This window comes from Sander vitreus, chromosome 17 (assembly GCF_031162955.1).
Source record: "Sander vitreus isolate 19-12246 chromosome 17, sanVit1, whole genome shotgun sequence".
In the NCBI taxonomy this organism is placed as follows: domain Eukaryota; kingdom Metazoa; phylum Chordata; class Actinopteri; order Perciformes; family Percidae; genus Sander; species Sander vitreus.
In genome coordinates this window covers 2,557,975-2,579,371 of record NC_135871.1, presented here as the reverse complement: position 1 = coordinate 2,579,371, position 21,397 = coordinate 2,557,975, and the positions used below count along the sequence as shown (strand labels likewise).

General features: G+C 42.0%; 1 protein-coding gene across 1 annotated transcript; it reads right to left on the bottom strand.

Moving 5' to 3' along the window:
• Nucleotides 1–1,375: 1,375 nt before the first annotated feature.
• Nucleotides 1,376–20,976, bottom strand: hells (helicase, lymphoid specific). The gene is made up of 23 exons (XM_078273836.1): nucleotides 20,627–20,976; nucleotides 18,441–18,538; nucleotides 16,870–16,988; nucleotides 16,164–16,286; nucleotides 16,001–16,042; nucleotides 15,886–15,913; nucleotides 15,679–15,737; nucleotides 15,552–15,593; nucleotides 15,188–15,415; nucleotides 14,296–14,478; nucleotides 13,709–13,852; nucleotides 13,130–13,326; nucleotides 11,833–11,926; nucleotides 11,111–11,272; nucleotides 9,679–9,821; nucleotides 8,027–8,171; nucleotides 7,348–7,431; nucleotides 6,513–6,632; nucleotides 4,812–4,928; nucleotides 4,556–4,715; nucleotides 3,482–3,578; nucleotides 3,271–3,347; nucleotides 1,376–2,069 (listed from the first exon to the last, which is right to left on the bottom strand). Exons 1-23 carry the CDS (start codon nucleotides 20,632–20,634, stop codon nucleotides 1,981–1,983), a joined length of 2,559 nt encoding a protein of 852 aa, XP_078129962.1. The 5' UTR covers nucleotides 20,635–20,976; the 3' UTR covers nucleotides 1,376–1,980.
• Between the last annotated feature and the right edge of the window lie 421 nt (nucleotides 20,977–21,397).

Genomic DNA, 21,397 nt, shown 5'->3' with positions numbered 1-21,397 from the left:
GCTGCAGGCTCAGAATGGGATTAGTATCTTACTTTTTCGCCCGCAGGATTGCACCTAAATGAAATAGGTGTAATACCATTCCATTTTTCACCAGTAATATTATTGGTTACCTTTGATTAAATATGAAATTAATACACTGTCAATGCTTAGGCATTGACTCGAGCAGCAATTTTCTCCCACACCAATTCTCTTTTACAGCAGCCGCTGTGTTACTTTTTTAACTAAATACATGTTCAAACTCGCTCTATGTGCGCATGAGTATTTCCGCCGACCAGTTTGTTTGTGGTTGTTGCCATGGTGAATCGTATCACGGCTCCATTCATGCTGCCTTTTTATTGTGGTGGCGCACGCGCTTAACTCTGAGTTAACCTACTCTGAGTTGATTGAACCAACTCAAATCAGCTGTTCTGGAACCGAAAACTCAGAGTTTCCATCTCAGAGTAAATCTACTCAGAGTTCAGGGTTAGACTCAGAGTTTGTTAAACCTCCTTCCTGATCACCCTGTCGGGGTTGTACTCGCTACAACAACCGCCTCGCTCTAGCTACGTTAGCCCTTACAGGAGTGTGTGTTTAGCTGTGCTGGCAGGGTGTCACGGAGTAACGTTAACGTTATTTAATGCATGTTCACGTCGTGTTTACTTGTTGACAAGTAAACTAAACTAAAAACAAATGATTTATTTCCCCCCCCCCCCCTCCCACATTCCATCCACACCCCCCAAACCAGAGGCAGGGAAACCAGACTCTTAGTATGCATTGTATTGGGTTTTGTCATGAAGCTTATAATGTTGAGTTTTAGGTGTTATTAAGAGAGGAGTTAATTCAATGTTCTGATTATTTGGAGGTTGTAGTTTGTGGTGCTGTTAAATTGTTATTTGTCCTGTGTTTTTCTAAAAATGTTTCTAATATTTTATCCTAAACTGATTGTAAATAAGTTTTGTATTTTTTCCAATCAGTTTCCTACAGCCTACAGTGACGTTTTTATATTTTAGAGCAAACAATAGAATTAAAAGTCTAATATTAATAAATGAATGAGTGAGTGCATGTGAATATGCGGGACGTTACTACTCAGTACACATGTATTCAAAGTAAATAAGGCGTTAACTCAAGTAAAACAATTATAGTTGAGCGAGTGAGCGAGCAGTTGAAAAACAGTTTCCGTTCAGCTTTCACATGTAACAAGGATCTTTTCACGGATGTAAAAAGGTCGACTGTTTGTCGATATGTATGGCAAGAACCAATGGGACTCAAACTGCACTGGAAAAGGCCTTCCAGTAACGCGTCACATTTTTTGGAAGTTTGAAAGTCAAGCATTTCTACTCAATGCTAGAAAGAGAACCTGACAGGACAATGGTTTTCAGCAAATGCTGGGGAAAAACAAAGTTATATCAGTTTATTTATATAAAAGAACACGTATGCTTAACTTGCAGGAAAGTGCTTAGATTACAACATTGTTATAATAAAGATCTATTTTGAATGGCTGACGGTTTCTGAAGTGAACATGACTACTTTGTCTTGTAAAACTGATGCACTTACAAGCATGTTAACAGTCAGACAGTTCGCGTGAAGGCCAAAGAAAACTTATTTTAAAAGGAAAATATGTAATAATAATGTGAACAGCATCCTAAAAGTAAAATAAAAAAAAAAAAGCATCTAGACCAGTCAGTCTACTGGTCTAATTTACATTTGGATGGCTTTTAATAAATGAAAGGTTGTCTTGTGCGTTTCACTGGCAGGTTCTAATGTCCTCTGATAGTTCTAATGCCACTGCCAGCATTTGGGCAATATTAAAGAAATGATACAGTAGTTAAAACAAAAAGCTCATTTAAGAAAAGACTAAAAAGGTAGCTGAAGTAAAAGACAAAAAAAAGAAACACTTTTAAGGTCTACAAACAGCAGTTTTTAGGTTTTTTATACTTTAACAAGTGACAGCAGTTGAGAGCCATCTAAGGACTGGGGTCATAAGTTCATATCTGAAGCGTTTCAGGTCAACGTGATCTCTGACGCGTCTTTGGCATCGATCACTCTGAAGACTCCCACTTTCTCTTTCTTCATTCTCCCCTTTCCTTTGTCTGAAAAGAAACAACACATGCCTTCAGCTCACTAGTTAAACCATGGTCAATTCAGATAAGAGATGAATCCCAACGTATACCTGCAAGTAGTCAATACACAGAAGAGTCAATGTCAATAGAAAGTGTACTATGACAATTGAAGGGACAACGCAGTCAACACATTACAGCTGTATTTAAAGCTTTAGTTTACCCTAATGACCGAAACAAAAGTCTTACGCCGCCTTCACGTCGGCACAGTAGATACGGCTGTCCAACGACCGGAAGTCATTCATTTCCTATGGAGAGTCGCAGACCGCACGCGAATGGGTCCGAACCGATGCGAACAAGTGCGGTGCGGAAAACAATCGGGTCCGCTGGTCATCCGGATGCATTAAAAAAAGCTGAACTCGTACGACAGGCAACGGACGGTTCCTATCCTACAATCAGAGCGGTAGTTAGCGTTGCTATTGTACTGATTAATAAATCTGAATTCTTAAAACTTTTAATAACAAAACAGTGTGTAATTATAGAAAGGGGTAAAAGATCGATTCATTTTGGAGTATGAGAAAATTCTTCCGTGCAAAAACAATGTATAGGATACCTGCTATGGCTAAGTTGGTTAGCAACAGACATCAAACTATTGACATTAAACCGACCTGACATATCAACATCCTGGGCAGCAGCAGCCTGTCTGTTATATCTCTATAGCCCTCAGATGAGAGGTCACAGAGAACTGGGCATTCAGACACTGACAGAATGAGTCGTTCTAGTCTCTCCGCCATTTTTTTTTCTATTCGCTTCTGACGCTCACCGGTGTAGTACGACGGGTTGAGTTTGGCTCGAGGTCATGGTGCAAAGGACCCTAGGGTAAAATTACTGCGAACCATCCCTTTAAGCTTTTGTGATGGTGGAAAAATAAAACACAACCGTTTGTTGGAATGACTATGCTTTCTGGTTCCGGGAACTATTTGGTCGAAAAAGAACTATTTCAGACAAATAGCCAGACAGTATTCTGTGTTTTGCAAACATTGAGATGTTCTTTTTAAAATGTAATGTGGATTTTGTATATTTAAGGGCCTTGAAGAGTTACAGAAGTGCTTTTTGCTGTAAAACACATAAGCCTGTTAGTAGGGGAACCTAAATAACTAGAAACTCTGCTGCCCTGCAGTCAGTTCTTCTGCAAGTCCCCCCTGAAACCTGAAGGAGTGGTGCGTCTCCTCACCCAGCAAGTCACTGCGATCCAACAAAAGCTCCAGGTCCTGGTCGCTGATCACCTTCCCCCTTGATGCTTTCACCTCCCTGAGTGGAACAAAGTTACAGCCAAATGTCACACTCCACTCATGTTGACACGTTTGTCCCAGTAAAGAACCAGTTTTGGTTATTCTTTACATTCTCTAAATATAGAGTATATAGAGTAGAGGATGATTTCTTACTTCTCAGTGCCTCTGGCTTTGAGCAGCTCCTTCAGCTCATCCAGATCAATGCAGCTTTTACTTTGGTTCAGCTCTGCCCTCCCACCTTTGAACTTATCTGCGGAGAAAAGCAACAAAAGAAATCAAATCATCAAAAGTCCACATTTGGAATATATTTCAGACCACCCTTGCAGAGAGTATACATCGGTTTTCCTCGCAGTGGTGTACCTTCCACCTAGGGTTGGGTACCGAAACCCGGTGCCAATATAGCATAACGACCGGTATATACCGGCTAATTTCGGTGACACTGAAATGTCTGCGCTTCTCTCCGATGGTCGGAAACAGACGTTAGAGGCAATAGAAGCATCGCTGCATGTGACCCTAGTTAACACTACACTTGGCAGCAGGTAACGTTAGCCTACCGTTAGCTAGCAGCTGGATTAAACACGGTTAAAATGCTGACAGCTAAAGTTAAACGGTGTAAAGTGTGACTGTATTTCACTGTAGAGGACTAACACCGGGACGTAACAGACTGCAGCTGCCGTTTACGGAAAAAAACACAGACTGTGCGTTCACTGAAACTGGTAGCCTGAGCCTCGTGGTGCATTCAAAGTTATTGTAAAATACCCGTTTCGCATCTGGGGATTGTTTTGTAGTTTAACAGCAATTTACTGGTGAAATAAGTTATTGTTATTACAGTATTTAATTTGACCATGTGGCCTTAGCAATAAACAAGCTGTTCTTTAATGTCGCAGTCTGACGTTTGGTGCTCTATTTTTTTTTACTTTAAAAAAAAGAAAAGAAAAAAAAAGCATTGGTTCAGGCACCGTTTTAAAATCAGACTGATCTCATGAAGTGGTGTATGTATGACACACCAATTCGTATGCCATTATTGGCGTGTTATCAAGACGCACACTCGCTTTTTAGCGCGGTTATCAACGCTGTTTGGCTTCCATTGAGTTACATTACCTTGTGATTGCGTGTCAATTGATGTTTGAGTTTCAGTAACAACGGCTCCTTCTGAAATAGTTGTGCATCTGGGAAAAAACTTGAAACCTGCACATCTAGGTATCCCATTAAAGTGAAGCCACTCACTCTTGTGAATGACCATCTGCTCCAGTTTCCTTTTGGCTGAGGCCTTCTCCAGGATCTTTTGGTCGATAGTGTTGGCCGTGACGAGGCGGTACACCACCACAGGTTTGGTTTGCCCGATTCGGTGACAGCGGTCCTGAGCCTGCAGGTCTGCCTGGGGGTTCTGAGAGGAGAGTGAAGCATAAACACACACACACTGACCAACAAAACACATGCACTGGGAACACTTAGCTTCAGAACACGGGTTTACTACACCCACCCAGTCACTGTCGAAGATGATAACAGTATCAGCAGTTGTCAGGTTGATCCCAAGTCCTCCCGCTCTGGTGCTCAGCAGGAACAGAAAGACCTCGGGATCGTTGGCGAATTTGGTCATCTGGGGAAGAAGAACCTGATGATAAGTAATTACGGACACAATCTAAAGTCTACTGAGGGCAATGTGTTGCGTGCCAATTCTTAATCCACACAAGAGCCTCAGAATTGTATCTCTCCTAATCAGCTGAATATACCCAGAGCCATCAACAGTAACCTGCTCAAAAAATGCTACTACAATATACTAGGGCTGTCAATAGAGCAAAATATTTAATTGTCCAGAGTAACTTGCGATTAATCGCAAATTTATCACATTTTTTATCTGTTCCAAGTGGACTTTAAAATAGATGCTCTTAACGTGGGAGCGGACAAATATGCTTGCTTCATGCAAATGTTTATTATTATTGGATCAATCCAAAACAACAAATGCTGTCTAGAATATTCTCCAGAATAACCTCAAAACGTACTGTATGCTCAAAAAAATATGCTACGCGCATAATATGGCAAACTCAACTCTTGCCCATCAAGAAACAACGGATGGACATATCGACCTTAATGTAACATAACTAACACAATGTAGTGTCCCATTTTACACTTGGAAAGGTTAACTGAACACTAGGGCTGTGACGCTAGGAATTTTGTGGAAGCAGCAACGCATCACTGCGATATGTCGGTTAACTGCAACCCACTTACAACAGTAGCATAAATCAGAGCGAGAATGGCCGGTTGAGTGAGCTACGTCAGTGGCTGTGTGGTCACACAAAGAGAGCAAGCGCTGAGAGTAGCTTGTGAGGGCGGCTGTGAAGAAAAGTGAGAAAAAAAGAGATAGCAAAAGACGTAAAGGGAGTTTAAAGTGAGCAATAAAACCACAAGCTTCTCAAGACACGGTGGCCTCATATGTTGGTAAAGTGAAGGGTGTAGGGATGCAACGATTATAGTCTGAAAAATAATCAGTTTCACGATTATTATGCATTAATTAATTTCACTGCTAAGGTATGACATTACATGAACACTAGATTTAAAAAAAAAAAAAGGCAATGGAACTCATGCATTACAGCAAAAGACACAAATGGTGCTAAATGGAACAATGTAATGTAACTATGGTCACTGTGTCACACAAAATATCAAAATCACATCAAAATAAATATGAAGATCCCCTTCTAAATCAAAACAGGGTGATACAAAAAATGTATCTAAACAAAGTGTGAGCGAAACTGATGAACTGCTCGGTGGAGGCGCTATGCGACGCAAGGCATATGCTCGAACAGGAGTTTCCTGGCTGCTGTAATCATGCTGCGTGCACCGTTGTCAGTGTACTGACTTTATGTTCAATGCCCCTCTGTCTGACTACTTGTAGCAAGTGGTCGACGTAACAGTCAAAGCATTCACCCGAAGTTCCCACTGTTGGTCAAAATAATGTGCTGAGACCCCGAGGTAACGGATTACTGAGAAAAACCTCAGGTGAGTGCAGTGCATAGATGCAGCGCTGCATCGCTTTCTGACTTATCAAACTATGGACCGGCGCGCTGGACCAAATCAATGGACACAGGTGCGTTAAAAGGTGTCCAAAAAAAAAAAAAAAAAAAAAAGACAGCAAATATACACAAAACCTTTCTGCACAGCCTTCTTCAACTTGTTCAAAACTCACATTTTCGTCTCTTTCGGGGTAGGACATGTTGCCATCAAGTCGGCTGTACTGGAAGCCCCGCAGATAGCAATAATCCATCAACAGATCCAAGATGGTCGTAAACTGACTGAAGATCAGAACCTGGATCGCAACAACAAATCCATCACACATACAAGTCAGAAATACGCCGACATACTGGAGAATATAACAGGACAACAAACAGCATTGGCAGAGGATTGTTCACACACCAGCAGCATCAATCAGAAAGGGTTGTATTGCCAAGTACGTTTAACACATACAAGGAATTTGTTTTGCTGATGTTGGTGCACGTCACACATTCTCTAGATGGAATATTAAACGATAAGCAAGCAGGTGTACCTGAGATTACTGCACTAATACTGTACATGCCTTTAGTTTTACAGAACTTTTAGTTGGAGGAGCAGCAGCTCTCTATAGGATAACCAGGAGACGCAGACGGGGGAAAGATGGGTGAGACGCTGCTTCAACAATCACAACTCATAAAACTGTTTGTTTACATGTGTATATGTATGCATATGTACTGTAAATACTGGCGGCTGTGGCTCAGGGGGTAGAGGCTAGGTGGTCATCTACTAATCGGAAGGTCAGTGGTTTGATCCCTGGGGTGTTCACGTAGCAAGTTGTATGTTTTTTTTTTTGTGATTAACCCAGCAGGTGATTTCTCTTACAGTAGATATATCCTGAACCACCAGAGGTAAAATGTAAGTACTGGGACCCCAACTTAGCAGATCTACTCATCATTAATAGTTGATAAATAGTTACTTAGATAGTATTAGTACTTCAGTTCGGCTGACATTTAGCTACTGGTCCTTCTCACCTTATGTCCCCTTTTCTTCAGTGCAAGCAGCAGTCTGTCCAGTATGAGAAACTTCCCGGAGCTCTGCACCAGCTGCTCATCAATCTGCAGGGAGGACAGCAGGATGGACAGTATGTCAAGCAGGGAACATGGGGGGGGGGGGAAAGAGAGATCGAAAAATCGATTCTTTTCCCTAGAATAAATGCTTTATTTTTAGCAAAGATTCAGCTTAATATTTTCTGTTTACACGGTACCGCTGATGGTGACTACATCATATCCGCTTCCAGCAAAACAGAGCGAAAGCAGAAAATGCAGACAATACATGTTATGTACATTTTTACAAATGAAATAAATTAGACTGACTGACTAATGATATCTCTAGAAGTATATTTGTTTTTGATAAAAAAAAGCAAAAATAAAATCACTAAATACTATCGAATCGCAATACTTCTAGAATCCCAGTAAATGAAAATCACAATGCGAATCAAATCTCCACCCATGTATCGTGAAATAATCAAAACGTCCCAGTCCAAATACATTTCCATTCATCTACTCAATTCCTGTCCTTCATCTACATGTACCTTCGTCCTTCTTGAATAAAAATCAAAATTGTACAATTTCTTGGGGAATACTCTCAAGTGAAACAGCACCTGTAGCTCCACGTTACTACACCAAACCAGTAAAAGTGACTGTGCGCTACCTTAAACTCCTGGGTGGCAGGGTCGAGGGGGTACTCCAACAGGTAGGGGTGGTTACAGCATTTCTTCAGCAGCATGAGAATGTTCTGCAGCTTCAGGTTGATTTGGGCATCCAGCGGGCTCTGGACATCCAGCACCGGGGGGGGCCTGGAGGAGATAGGAGGATTCAAGTTAGACTGACACACAGCCAGCTGTCTAGAACTGAGATCCTCAACAAGGGGTCCGGGACCCCTCAGAGGGGTCCTCAGAGTTACTGCAGGAGGACCACCAAATTATTGTTAATTCTTTGAAAAGTATGCAGTAGGGGGCGCCTGATCCGTCTCTTTCAGTTAAGGGGTCCCAGGATTAAAAAAACGTTGAAGACCCCTGGTCTAGAACATGCTTTCAAAACATTACTTTTACTTAATTAATTTATACAACCAGTACTTAAAGGGTACATTTTGTCCCCAACGGGGATACAAATAATTCAGCAGAGTAGGGATGTAACGGTATGAAAATGTAACCTCACGTTATGGTGACCAAAATGATCACGGTTTTCGGTGTTATCGCGGTATTTTTAAAAGTGTGTTCAATATGTTCAGAAAGCACTGATAGGCCTACATAAGCTGAAATAGTTCCAACAAGTGTAACAGTGTTTATTATAATTACAAATATATAGGCAATAGGCTTGTAAAAACTATTGAAAACTGGTTACTGAGACACCGGCCCGCTGTAGGGGGTCCGGTAAGAACCGAATGTCTGACTTTGAGATCCAGGAAAATATATTTACAACTCCAACATGAACTATGAAGTTGTATTTGGCGTTACATGTGAAGTTGGATGTGGTTCTGAAATAAGCAAATAATAATGCACATTAATAAGCATCTGACTTACCATGAACATTATTTACCAAAACTAAATGTTATAGCCACCAGCATACAACAAGAAACAATACTAAGAATTACATTCATTTCTTTGTAATAATTAACATAAATGTAACATATTGCTAAGTAACACAAACTGAGAATAAGCCACATCTATTACAGCACACATATCCATAACGGAGCAAACAGTGTAATACACCTTTAGTAGCTAAGCACGTGGCTCCACAGGCTAGTCTGTTTACAGCGTTACAACACGCACGGACACGAGAAGGGTATGTATGGACTTGTCTAACTCTGGGGGTTACGGTGAATAAGACAAAGTCCCAATAAGTCGGCGTGTTCCTTTAACTTACGTTCTGGGCTACAAACGTCACTTTAACAAGTCCGAAAACGGGAAAGGAATGATAAAGGAAAAAAAGTCTGTTTACAGCGGAGCGGCTGCGTCCTGTCCTCTTCTCCTGTCTGAGCGCAGTGCGCCCGTGCGGCAACTTCATGAGACTGGGATGAAGCTGGGAACACGTGGTTTCCACACCGTGGTAATCCACAGTGATAATGACATTTTAAATGAAAACGGTAATTGTTAGAGTCAACATTTTTACCGTGGTTTACTGTTACCACGGTAATCGCTACATCCCTACAGCAGAGGCAGGGATACGCAAGACCAGAAAGGGGGAAATCCCACGCATCCCTGGAAAAATCGCACCCTGGTTGCAAATATATATATACAAGCTGAGAACAAAAACAGACAAAAACTAAATAAGCAAGTGAAGGTGTGTGTAGGCAGTGCTGACCTCTCCCCCTGCTCCTTGTAGAGCGCCTCAAGATATTTCTCTTCGTCAAATTCTTCGTCTCTATCCGTTTCTCCGTAGTTGATCACCTTTCGATTGCCACGCTTCGGCCGGCCACTTGACGTCAACGCTACAGGAGCCTCCGTCTAAATAAACCAAGAGAGCAGACGGTTTCCATCAGTCAGCTTTTACTGGCTCTTTTATTCATGGTGATTGACATTTCTGTTAAATGGCGTCTGGTGGGTTAGGTGATGGTGATTTCGGGGCCGTTTCATGTTAAACCAAAAGGATGTTACTCTTTAACAAACAGGTCTCTCTCGGTAGGCATCCTTTCCATAATGTTACACTGTCAGCAGCAAAAAGCACTTTTCGTGGAGGCTGACTGACACTGAACATTCGTCCTATAGGGTTACATTGCAGCCCAGTACATGGCTGCTAGTTTCAGCATTCTCACTCAATATTAGACCAAAGATTTCAAGGCTTTTCTTTCACATTACTCACTTAGACACCAATGCATGGGAAAAGAGGATACAAGTTGAAAAATACCGAAACACCTTTATTTATGGAAATTAGCAAATATTTTATTAAATAATGCCTCATTTGCATAATTAAACATACAAGTTCAGAAAACTTGTAATACAAAAAAATTATGTCTTAATGTAATCAGCTGGGGAAGTTTCATGGTGATGTGTTAGTTAGAATATTTGCCCCATTCACCAGTAGTGCCTCCCCATGTTAAGCACTACAATTTTTAACAATGGCAAATTGGCATCACCAATTTCAGCATTTTTCAGTACTGTCTGCCACTTAGGCCAGCTACACACTGGCTGCGTGGCGCGAGCGTGTCAGCTGCGTGGCGTGTCCGTTTACATTTCGGCTCCTATGTTAACAGGTTAGAGCTTACACACTGCCTGCGTGACACGCACGTCTCAGAAAAAACTAAAACGTGTGCATGCTAGAAATAGAACCAACGTCTATTTTTCACGTGACACGCAAGCGTGTTGGAAGCGTTTCCAGGCAAAATAGAATAGGAAAAGATGTTTATATGTCATTTTGACACAAATACATATTAATAAATGACATGTTGATGTTTGAAAGTATCTAGGTTTTGATATAAATGCAGATATAAATAAAAAAAAATAAAAAAAAGATTTTCTAATATTGCACCTGTCAATACAGAACGAAATATTCTGTAGCCTATTTTGCCGTCAATACTGCCGACGTTGTCTTTGCTGTAATCAGATCAATATATATTTATGTTGAACATGGTATTTCATTTTATTAATGGGAAACATCCATGTGTACAGACAAGGCTAGCAGCAGCAGCGCCGCGTCAGACACCTTTCTGGTGTGCAAAGACAGAAAAATCCACGCAGCTGAAGCACAACAGAAACGCCACGCAGCCAGTGTGTAACAATTTATAGTACAGACAGACCTTTTCCTTGCCCAGCATCTTGGCAATAGTTTTGTTGACCACAGCAGTGTAAAAGGCCTCCTGTTTGGCTGTCAAAGGAGCAAAAACAACGATCTCCTTCTTAGGAGGAACATCCAGCGTAACGTCCGACTTCAGCCTCCTCAGCAGGAACGGAGTCAGAATCTGAAACAAAGAAAACCTTTAGAAAAATGCACAAAACCCTTACAGGCCCAATCCAAGAGAGTTATCAACACCATTGATGAAAAAAGTGTGTGTGTGTAGATATATGATGGGATAGATCGTATGTTTCTTATATTACAGCATGCCGGTGTCTGGGGGACAGAAGACTCATGATGACTGTGATGGACACCACACACACACACACACTTTAGTTCATCGTTGTGATTTGTGTTTCATTGCGGGAGATAGACTCATCACTGTGTACCAAATAAAAAAGGAGGCTGATCCTTATGAGCAACAAGAAGAGAACTACATTATCATTTTTAATAATGAAGATCTCCTGCTGAAGCTGCCTCAGTACATCACTTCTCTTCTCCTGAGAGCAGATCTCTGATTCAGACTCTTGGGAAACACTTCCCTCCACCAATTTGCATCTTATAAATGGAATTTGAAGATTTTTTATTTTATATCATACACTTTTATATCAAACACTTATTTAATACTTATATAAGTGTAATAGTCTCTAATGATTGTACTGTGTAGTGATGGTTTGGAGGACTGACCTGGTGCAACATGCTTAGGATGTTCTGCTCTCGCTCAGTAGCCACCACACTCTCGGCTTCATTAATGGTGTCGATGTCAAACCACGACTCAAAGCTACACAGCAAACATGTCAACAAAAGGTTAAATCTGAGCATTGACTTAATGCTGAACAATTGGCAAGAGAAATGTCACACCTAACTGCATATACAGGGTATTCCCTACCATTATACAGCTTAGGGGCAGTGCCTAAGCGTTTTTGCACAGAACCTAAGCGTATGAACTTAAAAACAGTGTGGACACTGTATAGGAACCGTATTGCTACTGCCAGGGCTCCAGACTGTGACAAACAGTAATTTTTAAAAACTACATGCACCATGTGTGACCTGCAAATTTGATGACTTTATATTTTTATTTCATGTTGAAAAGGAGGAGAGCGCGAGTCCGCCAGAGTTGGCTAATTTGGGTGAGAGGGGGAGGGTCCGTGAAACATCTTAACAGCGCTGTTACCCTGTTTCCGTGAAAATCATGATGAAGAGGAGGGGGTTTAGGTTCCGTCGATGGGTCTCCTGCATCTGCAGTTGCCATGCTATCTTTTGACTGGCTCTGGCTAAGTTAGAGGAGGTTGACTCGCAGCACTTCAACGTGTATTTTTCTGCTTGGCAAGCCAACCGGACGTGACATGGGGGCTTGGCAGCACCGGCGATTCCATTTTTTAAATCAAAATTCAAGATTGTGACTTAATTTTGGTGACACTCGTAGTGTTGAGCTCTCTGTTTTAGCTACAGAGTGAGGCATCTCACTTCTGTTCCATCTTTGTTGGGAGTCACACATGCTCAGTAGCTAGGTAAGGACTACTAGCCAGTCAGTAGCAGAGTATGAGGGCGTGTCCTGACAGTACCTAGGTAAGGACTACTAGCCAGTCAGTAGCAGAGTATGAGGGCGTGCCCTGACAGTAGCTAGGTGAGCATTATAACGTGTGTTCCAAAGTGACCACGTTTGTCTCTGAAGTAAAGGCTGGACTACAATAGAGCTGTTTGGAGCAGTTTGTGAACAGTGTTTTCTGTTGGAGATGGTAAGTCCCTTTGGGGGGGACTTTGGGCTTTTTCACTTTGTAAACCTATAACGTGCACAAAAAGATATATAACACAAAGGAAAGGGGAAAAGCCAAAAAACATAATATGAGCACTTTTGCTGTACAAAAGTCAGCCCTCACAAAACACTGTGATGGAGTTCACAGGCACTAACTCTGCAGTGCGTCTGAGCAGTATTGTGATCAGCACTCTACTAATCAACAAGAAAATTGACATGGATCCATACCTCTTGAGGTCATCAAAGACCTCTGGCAGGAGGAAGTTGAGGAGGGACCAGAGCTCAGCCAGGTTGTTCTGCAGCGGCGTGCCAGTCAGCAGCAGCTTGTTGTCAGTGGGCAGCAACTTCAGCTCCCGCACCAGCCGACAGTTGAGATTTTTGATCCTGTGGCCTTCGTCCACTATCAGGTACTTCCACTGAAAGCGCTGGAGCACAACGCCGACATGAGAACAGGAGGGAAAAAAAAAAAAAAGGCTTAATATCAATTAATAAAACTATTGTTTTCTCGATTGACCATTTGTTTGTTAAAGGTCACAAAATAAACAGCCCAAGATGATGTATTTTGTCCAAAACACAAACATATTCAGTTTACAATCAGATATGTGAATGAAAAGCAGTAATATCATCACATTTGAGAAGCTTTGGGATTTTTTGCTTGACAAATGACTCAAAGGGTTAATCAATTATCAAAAATAGTTGACGATTGCTTTGTTGATTGACGAAGGGATCCAACTCAACTAATGCATCTCTATAGTTAAATACTGATCTGTTGATTATTGTTTAGTAAACGATGAACAGGGATCCTACCTGTAGGTATTTTCTGTCAATCATGGCGATCTCAAAGGAGGTGACGACCACAGGACACATGCTTAGGGGCCCCTGAGGCCTGCGCATCTGCTTCAGCAGCTTGGCCCTCTCTGGCTGGGTACCATGGTAAAGAAGCACAGACACCTGGGACAAACACATGGCACTGCTCAGACATTAACAGACAAGGTGCAAGACTATTTCACTCAACTAAGAGCCCTGTCCAATCTGCAATGAAAGTTAGATGCAAACTTGACTTAAAGCTAGAGGGCGGAACCTTTGTCTCGCCCCTCTGCCAGTGAGAGTATTTACACAAACACTGTCGACATGTTTAAGAAAAGCAATTGGAGTCCCAATACTAGACACCGCAACTCCGGTATACTGGAGAAATACAGAGCTTTCCCTGGCGGCGATAGGCATGACTAGCATCGTGTGACCTCGTTTGGCTCGAATGTAACGGACGTTCATTTGTGTTGCAGTTCTGCAGGCTGGCTTTAACTCGCTGAGGTGGGCATGTGTTCCAAGGAGCAGTCCGACAACAAAGTCATTCAGACTTCTGCGCCTGGTGAGATAATAACAGGTCCTCCTACCTCTGGTGTGAAGCGCTTAAATTCGTTGATCCAGTTTGGCAGAGTGGAGAGAGGGGCCACCACCAGGAAGGGGCCCAGCACTTTCTTTTCTATCATCATGGCAATGTGAGCAATGCACTGGATGGTCTTTCCCAGTCCCATCTCATCAGCCAGGATCCCGTTGATGCCATTCTCCCACAGCATCTGACAGACGAACACCACAGGGCTGCTGGTTTACACACAAATATCTCTTGAGCCCTTCATCAAATCTACTTCACACTTGGTTTCCTGGGAACCCAATGTACTTGGGGTTTGGATTTTGGAGCAATTTGGACAGCATTGGATATTAAAAACTAAATAAAACAGCCGAACACTAAACTGAGTGTTGACACGCTCTGGACAGCAGCGGGGGTGGGGGAGGTTTACCAGCTTGGACTGCGGTTCACTTTTTGCTGCTTCCAACCTTACATGATTGCGGCATATACCAAGCAAACTTGTATTCACTTTCCTGGAGCACGAGCGCATAGCTGACAGGAAAAATCCCAACCGTTTGTTGATGACAAACTGTTGATGATTTCCTGCATGTCTTCCCCCTCTCTCACTTAGCCGTCCTGTCAAATAAAGGCGGAAAAGCCCAAAAAATAATCTTTAAAAAATAAATAAAAAGCAGACTCTCAGAGCTGACTGGGCAACAACAGCCGTTTTCAGACTCACCCTGGGTCCGGTTAATTAAGTGTACTGCTAACTTATAACACTACAGTCTGCAAAATACCCCTGCCAATCAAATCCATACTTCAACGTTTACCGTCAAGCCATTAAGCCCTTCCCAATTTTGGAATTGGGAAGGGCTTAGTGTCTAGTCTCGATCAAACAAACATCACCTTCCACAATCTCATTTTCATCGACTGCTCACCCTCAGCCACTCGATTCCTTCGATCTGGTAGGACCTCATGACCCCTCCAGTGAAGAGCTCCGGCTGCTGGGCGGGGACCGGCTGGCCGTTCACCTTCCTGTGCGGATGGAGCAGATGCTTGGCGGTGTCTCGCACCGTCTCCGACAGACGGTTCTTGATGTCTACGTTGGAGTCGCTCATCTTCTCGATATCCTCGGCTTCTAGTTTCTTCTGGGCCGGTGCCTGGTCCTAGTCAAATGTTTGATACGCACACGTACGGTTGGATGTGTTGCCTTCAGTGGCCCTAGTTTTCTATAGCCAATGTTCACCCTTGTGGATCATTAAAATATCTTGACATCTCGTAAAAACAAAAATGAACCATTACCATTTCCTCCACTTTGGTTTTCTTAGCTTGCGACAGGATTTCCTGGAAGACAAAATTAAGCAGAACCAATGAGCAGATCAGTAAATGCCAAGTTCCAAGACAGAATAAAAGTCAAACGAGAGCTTACTTCTTTTGACATGACATCTGCTATTTTGTAGTCTTCGTCCCTCCTCCTCTTCTTTTTAGCTAGTTCGACAGGGAATAGAGTCAAAAACGTCACACATACTTATACGCATTTGAAGTTTACATAAGCATATTCCTTAAACTGTTAGTTTGTAAATATCAGTGCGTATATGCTGTATTTAGTATAAGAGCCAACAGAAGACCTGCTCACCTTTCTCAGGCTCTGCACCGTTTGTGTTCTGCGTTTAAAAGACAAAAACACACAGCTATGAATAAGAGTACTCTAATTTACTCTGAAACAAAAGCGTCAGTAAAACTTCCCTTACCTTCTTGGCCTTTTTTTCACATTTTTCCTTCCTGAGTTTCTCCTGCAATGGTTGACAGAAAAAAAAAAAAAAAAAAAAAAAAAGTGTGGGGTGTTAGTAGTGATTTCGCCTGCAGACACAGCGCAGGTTGTTACTGGCACGCACACACACACACACACACTACCTCATTATGTTGTTGCTCCATTTTAGTCAGCAAGAATTTAGAGTAGATGTTGCTCTTCTGAAGCAAATGCTGCAGTCTCTTGAACCGCAGGTCATGAGAATCCCTCTCCCGCGATTCCCGGGCCTTGTGGTAAGCGTTGCACAACAATCATACATTAATGACATTTTTTGTAATACTACTGCCAATACGATAGGATTCTTTATACCTAAATTACTTTTTTCAATACCCAACTTTTAGGAATATGTTCTCCTCCAAAACAGTTTGTATTTAACAAAGCTAAAGGTGTCAAATGTTAAACCCTGTCTCAACACAAGCAGCCGTACAAGAACTTTGTTAATAACTTAATATCTTGCACCCAGCGCAAAACCCGACGCAAGTGTCTTTGCTAGTCGGGTAGTAGTTGCTTTGTCAGTTTCCCGCCCAGCACCCACGTGGTTTAAATAGCAAACGCACCTGCGCCCATCTGTGCGGCCATGGTCGTGCTGGTCTTACAGGGAGGTGTGTTCAGGTGCATTCTGGGCGCAGCATTTCATTGTTATTTTAACAGAGCATTAGTAAAATGTGCCTAGGCTCGTGCACAGCGCGCGCACACTATGCTTGTTACACACACATGCAGAAGATTACAAATAAAAATATTACGGTGCAAATCGTAAAACGCAAAAAAGGGGAGAGAACACACATCATGAAGAATGAATGAGCAACACACCTTTTCCATCATCTCCTTTTCTTTCCTCTCCCCTTCCTCCATCAGCTGCTTCTCTTCTTCCTCCATTGCCTCAGTGATGACCACTTCAGATGTCATTTCCTCAGATTTCACATCGACATCTTTAAAGAAACAAACAGTGAGAGTCAAGCTGGGTCACTGGCCGAAGAAGTCCACACGTCATCATTTTCCAAACAGTTCCATATCTTTTCAAACTTGATCCAACGCCCATTAGTTTCCTGCACAGGTAAGTTTACTCGTGTAATAACTGTTCCCCACAGGTTGAGATTTTACTTGGGGTGCAAATACCTGATTTCCCGGAGCCCAAATGTTATATAGGCCTATATTAACAACTATACTATGATTCATACAGACAGTTAGGCTACATGTTAACACCGTCTCCTCCTAAATCCTGTTAAATCGTGTAAGAGTGAGACTATCTGAAGTTAGTTCTGGTTTTGTTTGTTATGGATCCTTGTTTGTTCTTTAAAAAGTGTTTCAATCTGTGTTTGGGGGATCCTAAACATGCTGTTTTGTACCATGCATGCCTGTGTTGCAGCCATTAAGAGCTCATCTGAACAGATTTCTGTCATTCAAACAACTGAGTTGTAGTTTAAAACTTTTACAGTCAACTTAATAAAATCTCAGGTTTTACTCGGGCTAAAGGCCATAAATACAGTTCATGGATACAGGCACGGAGAACTGAAGGCTCGGTTAGCAGCAGCCTCCTTTTTAATATTCAAATATTTAATGCTCAATTGCAGCCTGTTAAATAATATGTACTACACTACTCAGGCTCATGCATTGTCAATGCCACAATAAGCATGTGGTTGTTGTTACACGTTATGTCCCCTAGAGAGACTTCTAACATTAGCCTGGCCTTGAGGCGACCTGCACGCAACTTTGTTTACATTCATTTTCCACCACGAGCACACAGCGACAAACGCACGTCAACAGAGAACTCTGGAATGAAACGATATCTAACAAGTGTAGTGAAGCAGCTCTGTTGTAAAGGCTAACGGTGCTCGGATATAGCTATATATTTATCTTTATTTATCTGTAGTTTATTGTTGTTGTTTACTGTTTACTTTTTGTAAAAAATATTTAGCTAAAAGTTTGTTATTGTTACTCTTATACTGTATTTTTTTTATACCTCTTTATTTAAAGTGTTTTGTAAGCTGCTAAAATCTGCTGCTGGATATCTAATTTCCTTGCGGGAGTCATCCCAAAAGGATCAATAAAGAGAAGTCTAAGTCTAGTCTACTACTACTAACAACACGAAGCCTCTTAGCCTGAAGTGAATGTTGATGATGTGTCATGCACGCGCAATTTCACGAGGGGGTGGGGCTGGGTGAGCTGTAAAAAAAAATACATCGTTGATTGGGGGAAAACAATGTAATACGGATTTTATCTACCTGGGCGGAGCGCCTGAGTAGAACTTATGACTAAAATACATCATCTCCTCATTAGGTCAACCTTAAGTTAGGACAGTAACACTATTAAAGTTGGATTGGCTCAAGGAAATCCCCCAGTTAGCCCCTTGAAGTCACAGACTGGGGTCCTTTGTGACTGACCGTTTTCAGCTCCAGTCTCCATGGCTGTGCCCAGCGGCTCCTCAGATTCATCAGGTTTGGGGCAATGAGGGGACCCACTTCGAGTTTCTTCCTTCACACTGTCAGCACGAAGAAAGAACCCAAAATCAAAGCCAGAGGGTGAATTTTTTTCTTGCTGGTTTTACAGGAGGCAGGACTAATTCCATTCACATGTTGGGAAAATCACTTTGCAGAACATGACTGAGACCTATACGTCTGTAACCAGGGAAATTAAAACATCTACGGCTTTTCTTCTCTCAAATGTTGTGCACAAATGTGTTTAAATCCATGCCAGTGAGCACTGCTCCTTGGCCACGATAATCCATCCACCTGACAGGCGCGGCATGTCAAGATGCTGATTAAACTGCATCATTGTTACACAGGTGTGCCACAGGCTGTCACAAAAAAGGCCACACTAACACACCAAAAGCGGACTAAAGCAGCATACAGAGACCCCCGTAAATAGGTGGTACCAGTAGCTTTCAATTTAAAAAACTATGGAGCGGTTTCGATTGTGGTAAGAACATGATGCAACCTTGAAAACGCACCAACTACTCTTATTTGTACTCGGCAAGTCTGAGCTAAACGGCTCCTGTGGTCGGGAAGTTCGGTCTGGACTTGATCCGTTGTAGAGCAACTACGCTCCAACCAGAGCTGTTCGGACCAATCAAATAGTCAGGGCGGGCTTTATACGATGATGGACAGATGATCAACAGTAACATAATCAACCACGTCACCAGAGAGCGCTTGGCTTGAATTGGTTTACGACAAAGACAGCTGCCGCTGGAGAACTGAGATGTGTAGATTCCGCCATTGAAGATATCGACAGCGCATTCATTTAAAAAAAAGAGGAACAGAGAACCGCGATCACGTATGTATACACATTGCCACAACCGTCCGCACAACACAGAAACTGCCGCCTCTGCCTTTGCTCTGTCGAAGCCTGCTTTTGACTGGCAGCTTCTGGCAACGTCTGTCTCTGTTGCTCTGATTGGTTGTAGGTCTATCCAATGGAGTGCAGAGGCATTTTCTTTCCTGGTTCGGTTCAAACACGCCCCATAATCACAGCCCAACGGAGCAGAATCAGACTCATTATGACTAGAATCTGAGTATGAGCACGCCAGGCTATAAATCACGCTTATCTCTGAGGGTTTGAGATAAGAGAAGGAGGCGGAAGGCTCAAAGTTTCTTCTAGACAACAAACTAAGGCTCACAGAAGCCCTGTCCCCCGAGGAGAAATCAGTCACAGAGAGCCACAAAGACAATGTCTGATTCTTTAGTAGTAGTGCAAGTAAACACAAATTATCAAAATGTGATCCCGCGATCAAACTCACTAAATGGGCACGACACAAATATTCCCTTTGAGCAAGCCATTAGTGTGAACTTGTACTAGGTTAATTATGTAGATCTACCGTTGGGTTTTGCTCGATGGACCTTTTTCACAGCAGACTTGTCATAGTAGGAAAAGCACAGCTGAAATTGATAATCTTAAATGATGGCTCAATTCCATCAAGTGTCCCAGTTAAGCTATTTCAGTGAGTCAGCATGCACAACACCAGGGTCTCTCCTAAGTGGAATGCAGCCATCATTATAGGTTTGAATACACCTGTGCTTTTCCTACTATGACATGTCAACATGTCTGCTGTGAAAAAGGTCTATAGGGTTTTAAGTGGCAGATCAACTGCAGTTGAATATAAGTAAGAGACATCCTGTCCCAGACAAAACCTAATCTTTATGTGAAGGAAAACTGGCAATTTAATTTAATAATTATAATATGACCACGTGGTAAACCTATGAACCTAATTCAACTTGAAGGATAATGGTCTCCATGTTACATAACACCCCCCCCCCCCCGAACTGTTAGATGAAATGTACGCCCATGGTTACTGAATTACGGACGTTTAAATACATACTGTATGTGCACAACATTTGAGAGAGAAAAGCCTTTTATGTGCTTGGAAAGAGTCTTGGAGAGCAATAAGGAGAAGGCGTTCAGTATTAACGTTAGGCCTCCGTATTAGGAAAACACATTTACAGTTAACGTTAAAGAAAAACGAACCCATCATGCATGTCAATCCGTGATGTTTAGCTGATAAGGTTAGCATAGAAACGTTACACGTTGAGATACTTTGACTACGAGTCACTCAATGAAAAATAATGTAACTTACCTGCTCATCTTTGACAAAAGCAACCGACTTGGATGATGTGGCTAACTAAATTTAACGTTTCGAAGTAACGTTACGTTAATTTAGCTACGTTAATAGAACAGGTAGCTATATTTTGCTCCACAAAATAACTGTTCGCAAGTTAACGTAAGGTTATTAGTAATATAAAGTTACCGTTAACAGTAAGCTGGCTAGAGGTCGTTTCTGAGTGAGAAGGGTCGCAGTTATCGCAATAAAATAAAAATATGTAACGTTATATTGCCTTAGCTCTTAAAACCGTGCAAACGTCTTACATAGCTAGTGTTACTTTACTCATTCACTCTGCTGAAGCACTGAACAGCGTGTTTCTTGAAGCACGGTTCGCAGCAAACATAAGAAATCTACATCCGGTCAATACCTTTCAGAATAAATCTAGTTACGTTGGCGAGCTGCCTTGAGAGTGCGTGATTCTTTTATTTCTAAGGCAAACTCTCTTTACTTCCGCTATTTTCTACAGGAGTTAGGCTCACTTGACGCATCTAGTAGTTTCCATTTCGCGCCAGTTAGGACGAAACTACTACTTGTAAAATAGGGTGGTGTACGAACAAAGTGTGGGTATTGCAGTATTTTAACAGCAAATGCGAACATCAGAATGAAGATAACTAGTGAGAAGTATTTAGAGATCAAGTCAAAAACATATTTACACACTACAGAGGATTTCATGTACAGAGAAAACAATTTCACATCACAAGCACCCCTCTGAGCGGAAATATGGTCCACACCTAATCTGATTTT